The following is a 6,586-nucleotide window of genomic DNA, read 5'->3' as shown; positions in this document are numbered from 1 at the left end:
GAAATTGACTCTTAATTATATTAACACTCTCAGTAGTTCATTTCATTAGTTTACTAACAATATACATCACAGGGAAATGTGTACAGTAACATTGTCGACAAAGGAGTCAGCTATTTTATCATATTTGATGACAACGATCCATCATTTCAATTACGATTGCAGGCTACTTTGACTTTCTAAGGCAACTTTCTTAGCTAGCACTGTATATTACAGTGTATACAATTACTGTAAATAATATTGTATGCATTTAACCTATAAATTTACAACTCTTCAAAAAAATCGGGGTCAGCATTTTCAATGTTCCAAAAGATTTCCATTTCAAATAAATGCTGTTCTTTTGAAATTTCTATTCAAAGAATAAAGTGAAAAATGTTAAAAATGGTTTTTAACATTGAAATACTCTTTTTAATATTGTTAATATCAGAATGGATCTTTTTGAAATCTCTATTCGAAGAAAAAAAGTATCAGTTTTAACTAAAATGTTAAAAACTGTCCTTAACATTGAAATAAATGTTCATTTTACACTGAAGACTGGAGTAACTGAAAATTCAGCTTTACCATCACAGGAATAAATTCAATTCAAAACATATTCAAAAAGAAATCAGTTATTTTAAATTTAAAAATATTACCATTTGAATTGTATTTTTAATCAAATAAATGCAACCTTGGTGAGCATAAGAGTCTCAAAACCATTAAAAAAGAATCTTATCAAAAAAAAAAAAAAAGTTTGATCATTCAACTTTTTATTTAGTTTATTATAGATTTCCTGGTACTAGATTGAAAGTATTGGTGTAGGTCTAACAAATACATAAAAGTACATAATAGGTACTTTTACGTAAAAATACAGTAAAATATAAAAAGTACATAAAATACATATGAAAAGTAGAACAAAATGGGTAAAAAGTTTCAAGACCATTTTAATGTGACCCTCTGCTAGTTTTAATAAGAAACAAACTAAGGGACATAAAGGCGCTTGAAGTTGAAGAAACAGTCAACAACAAAACAGTCTAAACTTCCCTAAGAAACTCTGCTCACAAGAAAACACCACAAACAGCCCTTAAAATGAGCCACAACCTCCATTAAACTTTCACACCTTCGACAGCTTGATAACAGACCTCAGGCGAAATTAATAGCAGTTGCACCCTGCATTACTTGCGGCTCTGAAAGTGCTGAATCACTTTGATGCAACAACATTTTCAGCTTGCAAGCCAGCACCCAATGCCATCCACAGCCAACTCATCTGTCAGCAGCCTGTCTCTCTCACTCATTCTGTGCCTGCCCAATGAATGCTAACATGGCATTTAAAAAGAGATGTGTATGCCAAGGGACTTGTATCTTGGATAAGCGTGAGCTAGCGTTGTAGCTGGAAATTGAGGTTATACATGAATGATGCGCTGGTATCTCTTCAGCAGCAGCCCAATGAGCTTTGGGACGCTCATGCACTGCAGGCCTCAGCTCCTCTGTATGTTGCTTAAAACATATTGTGAATATAACCAGTTAGAGAGCACGACCCCCAGCGGATTCATTTGCGAATTTCCAGGTAACAATTTGCTAATCTCCTCATCCATATTAATAACAACACAGAGCACTAAGCGAGGAGATTTAAATGTGCAGCGAGATCGGTGACGGTGCAAGCGTGGAGAGACTTCAGCCATTCTCAGCTTTATTTCACAGAGGCTCACATGATTGAGTGACTCTCCTGGGCGTCTCTCTCAGTGTTATAAAAACAGAGATACAATCTTGGAGAGAGAGAGAGAGAGAGAGAGAGAGAGAGAGAGAGAGAAGAGGCTTGTTGAATCTGAAATGAAGTCATCAGGCTTTTCTAGCCAAGCTATCTTTATGTTTTGCCTCTGATTTTCACTAGCAGGTTTGGGAAAGACTCTGAATTTTACCTTTGATTTACTTTAAGTTAATTTATTGGATTGTAGAATTGAATTTCAACAGGGTGTTGAATTGGAATATTAATTGGAATGACAAAGAGGAATTTACTGCATTGCAGTAAAATAAAATTCAACAAGAGGAAACAATACAAAATATAATTACAAAAATCTTTTCATCTTTTCCACTAATTAAAAAAAAAAAAAAATTCTGATATGCAAAATATTTGTCTAAACTAGGTTCAATACTGTCAAATTAACATTAAAATTTCTTTGAATCTACTTGGCATCTTAACAGTCTATATTTCAAATGCATTTCTTTCTATTCAAAGAATCCTGAAAAAATGTATCATTGGTTCCACAAACATATTTAGTGTTTCAACATTCATGAAAATAATAAATGTTTCTTGAGCTCAAAATCACCTTTATTAAATGATTTCTGAAAAATCATGTGACACTGAAGACTGGAGTAATAGGTTGTTTGCACATCATTGCTGTGGCGCGAAATGCAGCTGGAGGCCAGGAAGTGTTTTTCTCTCCATAGGAATCAGTAACAGAAACTCAAGATGCCTGTGTTTTGTGTTGTTTATGAATTCTCAAATCGGTCAAACGGAGAAAACTGAAGGAGGTTTTATCGTGTATGAAAATGTGTTGTTCATAAGGGGGGGAACAGTCAAGAAATTGACTGAAGAACACAGGAAAAAGTGGCTTGTAAACCTGCGTCTGCGGTCGGCAGGAGCCGATGGGATAATGTTCTTGTGTGCAAATGGTTAATATAAGTTATGATATTAATATATTAAAACAGATATAAATAGATAATCCAGGGCTGCCACCTCAAGCATTCAGCGTGAGACGGTCAGAATTCACTTAATGCTAAACGCCACACGTAGACACGATGCAAATAAGATATTATTTGCAGTTCAGAGAGCTTCATTGATTATAACGGAACATTGTGAGATTGCAATAAATTGAAGTGAGTGACAGCTTTTTAGTGATTATATAGAAGCGCTATTTACTCGCTGTCTAGGCTGTAAACAATTCAGAATTTGAATAGGTTTTGCTTTACGTGCTGCTAACAGGACCAACGTACATAAATCCTGTATGCAGCAAAGTGTCAGGAGTGACTGAAAAAAAGAGAACGGATGAGACTGTACTCATTTAGGCGCTATAACAAGAGAAAAGTATAAACAGAAAAACACAATGTTACGTGACCCTTATGTTATAAAGAGGAGCGATTTTTGAACTAAATTGAAATACTTGCATGCCATTGAAGCGGTGGATATAGGCTAAGCAATGCAGACGCAGGTTTACAATTCTGTCAATTTCTTGACTTTTCCCCCCTTAAAGGTCCTTGTGTTTTCTCCGTTTGACCGATTTGAGCATTCATAAACAACGCAAAACACAGGCATATTTAGTTTCTGCTACTGATTCCTAAGGAGAAAAATTTTTTAAAATAGAAAATGGCTCATTTAAATTCTAATAACATTTACCAATCCTACTGTTTTTACTGCATTTAATTATACTTTCTTAGATTCAAATTTTGAATTACAAATCTGCACCCTGTTTGCTACCTCAATTCAAATTCCAAAAGCGAATCTGCATTCAAATCAATTGCAAAAGCAGTGAAAGTCTCAGGTTGAGAGGCACAGCACAAAATTCATCATCAGTTGCTACATAAATTCATTTCCACTATTCCACCATATATATTTTAAAACCAACACTTTAAAATTCAGGATATCTACACTTACCAAATACATTTGCAGTCTAAGCATGGAAAACTTGTTCTTTCCGTCTCTCTAAAACCATTCAGATCTAGCCACGCTTCAGTTTAATGCTTCTGTTTCAATCCTTTGTTTTAATTGATTTTATTATTCACAAACAACTCATGAGCATTAATTCTTTGCATAAACCAAGACATACACTTAGTGATGTAGTGTTTTAATTATTAGAATTCCTTCAAATCATATAAACGGCACTTATCCAACATGTCTGGAATATTAAATAATTTAAGCGAAATGCGAATGGACATCTTAAAACCATTATAAAAAGACTGTATCATCCAAGTTTTATAGTGAGTAATTGTGATTGCATAAGACTCAGGCCTTGAGCAAGTCAGGAACGGCCAATGAATCAAATATAAAAAAATAAAAAAAATAAAAATGCAACTTCCTCACCTTTGTGTATTTCCGCTTTTAATGTTTAGTCGCATTCCTCCGGCATCATTCTATGTCTATGACAGTAGCTTCTAATCCCACTCTTGGCAGTAAGTGATTTTCTAAGGACGTGCCACCATCTCAACCGCAAACCCATCACACCGAGCTCGGCAGGAGCATCACAGTCTGCGCCTAATCTGCTTTCAGATGGATGGTTTAATACGGCAGTCCAAAGAGCCCGTGCCTACGGCATGGAGCTACATCAGAACGTGGGCACGAGGCCCCAAAGCCGTCATGCTAAACGCTAACCGCTTCTGAAGATGGGTTTGACGTGCTTAGAGCTCTGTACTGAGAGATTATACAGGGAATTTATTTCAACACCCTCTGAGACGTTTTTACCTCTAGCATGAAAATGAGCGTCGCTTCAAAACGGATCTCAACTAACACAAAAGGGGTGCGGGTTCGTGTAACAAGTTATAAATGAACATAAGTACTGCAAGCAATTTGTTCACCTTGTCACATAACTGGAGAACCAGTCGCACATCAATCGATGTATTGGCACATTATGTACACTATCAGTTAAATGTCTGGACGTGCCAGTCTTGTTAAACAAAAATGTTAAAAAGTTAAATCAAAACAAAAAGCTTTTATTTTAGCTTTATCAAAGTAGATAACCTTTGAATAGATATTTGGTTTTTCAAATAGCTTTCACAATAAACAGCCATTTTGAGGAGAAGTACCTACTAATGTTGAGTTTCATTAAGACTAATTTCATTTTTCAATTTTTTACTTTTGAGATGCAGGTGTATGATGTCACACAAAAATGAAGGCATCTATACACTCACTTCTAAGCAAATAAAATGCACAGATGAGACAAAATTTCTCAATTTCATGATAATAAAGCCCTTTTAGCAAACATTTGCAAGGATAGCCGAATAAATTATTTTCGCATAATCGTTTCGAACTGCAAAAACGCAATTTTGTTATACATGTCACTTTTCGAGAATCATACTACACCACACCTTCAAATAAAACCCAGCATATTTTACACCAGTACTGCAGTGACAATTCAGGCGTTGTGCTTTGTACCTGGAATACTCTGTCTCCTAATTGCCAGAGCGCCATCTGGTGGCCTGGAGGGATTGGAGTGTTTAGTGTAGGGCCCCTCATCTGAAAAACACAAGACAAAACCAAGACATTTGAAAACCATACAATGGTTTTCATTAGCAAAACCTTGTCCTTATTTTCACATGCAAGCAACGTACACAAATGCAATGCCACTGAAGTGGGCGTTCTTCACAGGAAATGATAGCTGTCACGTATACACAGCTATTACAATGGCCAACATGCTCTCAAAGAGACGTAGCCTTCAATAACAATCATTTGAACTTGAAGCTGTCAGCTTTTCACGCACAAATGTAATAAAAAGGCACACAGACACTACTCCTACATGTTGAGCAGAGAACAGTGGTCTCCCATCTGTGATATACGATGAGTGTATCACTGCTCTCTCTGAGCGTCAGCAGCTCCAGCTGTGGCCATCCAATTGTGTGCTCCGATTTAGAGCCGTGGAATACCAAGCAAAGACAGCATGAGTCCCGTCATAATGGAGCCCTTAAAGAACAGCAGGACAGCACACTGAGCACTATTTACTTTGACTGCAGTAGCAAACGCAGCCAGACTCGACAGCAGATCACACATATGTGGAGAAGCGTGTAGGTGCTCAAGAGACTGGATGGAAATTTATACAGCGGGAAAACAATGACAATTATAAACATACTGTATCCCATCATTTCTGAACATAAGTAAATCGCAATCTGCTTGGTGAGGCATACGATTATGCTTGTTCACACTAAGGGCGAGGAATCACAAACCCTTAATTATAAGTATTAATGCACTACACATTTAGTATGGAGTTAAGTAGTTTGGAACACTAAGCATGAATATATATTATTGGCTTTCTAGTACTGTTAATGCACCATTGTATCTGTTAATGTGCCTTGACTACAGTATGAATATGTAAATGATATGCAGATAAGGTCATGCATAATGACCCTAAGCTGCTCAAGTTGCCTAAAAATGTAATTGCTAAATCGTGTGTCAATAAAAAGATATTATACACTGGTGGCAAAAAGTTTGAAATAATCCAGTTCTTCAATGTTTTTTAAAAAGAACGTTTCTCTCCAAGGCTGCATATATTTGATCAAAAATACAGGAAAAGCTGTAAACAACATAATATATTCCGACAGTTTATAATAACTGTTTTTTATTTGAATATATTTTTAAATATTGATTTATTCCCATGATGGCAAAGCTGAATTTTCAGCATCATTACTCCAGTTTTCAATGTCACATGATCCTTCAGAAATCATTTTAATATGCTGATTTGGTGCAATTATATTTGAAAATATATTGAAATTTAAAGCAGTTATTTGAAATTGTAATAATATTTCACAACATTACTATTTTTACGTTATTTTTTTAATTAAATAACGTTTATGAAACTTTTGGCTGCAAGTGTGTGTGTTTCAACTCCATCTCCATGAGTTAGTTAGT

General features: G+C 35.6%; 1 protein-coding gene across 13 annotated transcripts in view; it reads right to left on the bottom strand.

The window, feature by feature from the left end:
- grip1 (glutamate receptor interacting protein 1) overlaps positions 1–6,586 on the bottom strand; it is a 281,122-nt gene that overhangs the window by 82,360 nt on the left and 192,176 nt on the right. For 12 of the 13 annotated variants that reach the window (XR_009270749.1, XM_058773059.1, XM_058773060.1 and 9 more), the window contains one exon: positions 5,120–5,200. The exons of the other annotated variant lie outside the window; for it this stretch is intronic. Coding sequence is in view for 11 of the 12 variants with exons in the window: in XM_058773059.1 (XP_058629042.1) it covers positions 5,120–5,200 (81 nt within the window). In the remaining variant the exon portion in view is untranslated. The remainder of the gene's footprint in view (positions 1–5,119; positions 5,201–6,586) is intronic. 13 annotated transcript variants of the gene reach the window in all.

This window comes from Onychostoma macrolepis, chromosome 04, assembly GCF_012432095.1.
Source record: "Onychostoma macrolepis isolate SWU-2019 chromosome 04, ASM1243209v1, whole genome shotgun sequence".
Lineage (NCBI taxonomy): Eukaryota > Metazoa > Chordata > Actinopteri > Cypriniformes > Cyprinidae > Onychostoma > Onychostoma macrolepis.
This window is presented reverse-complemented; position numbering and strand designations above follow the sequence as displayed.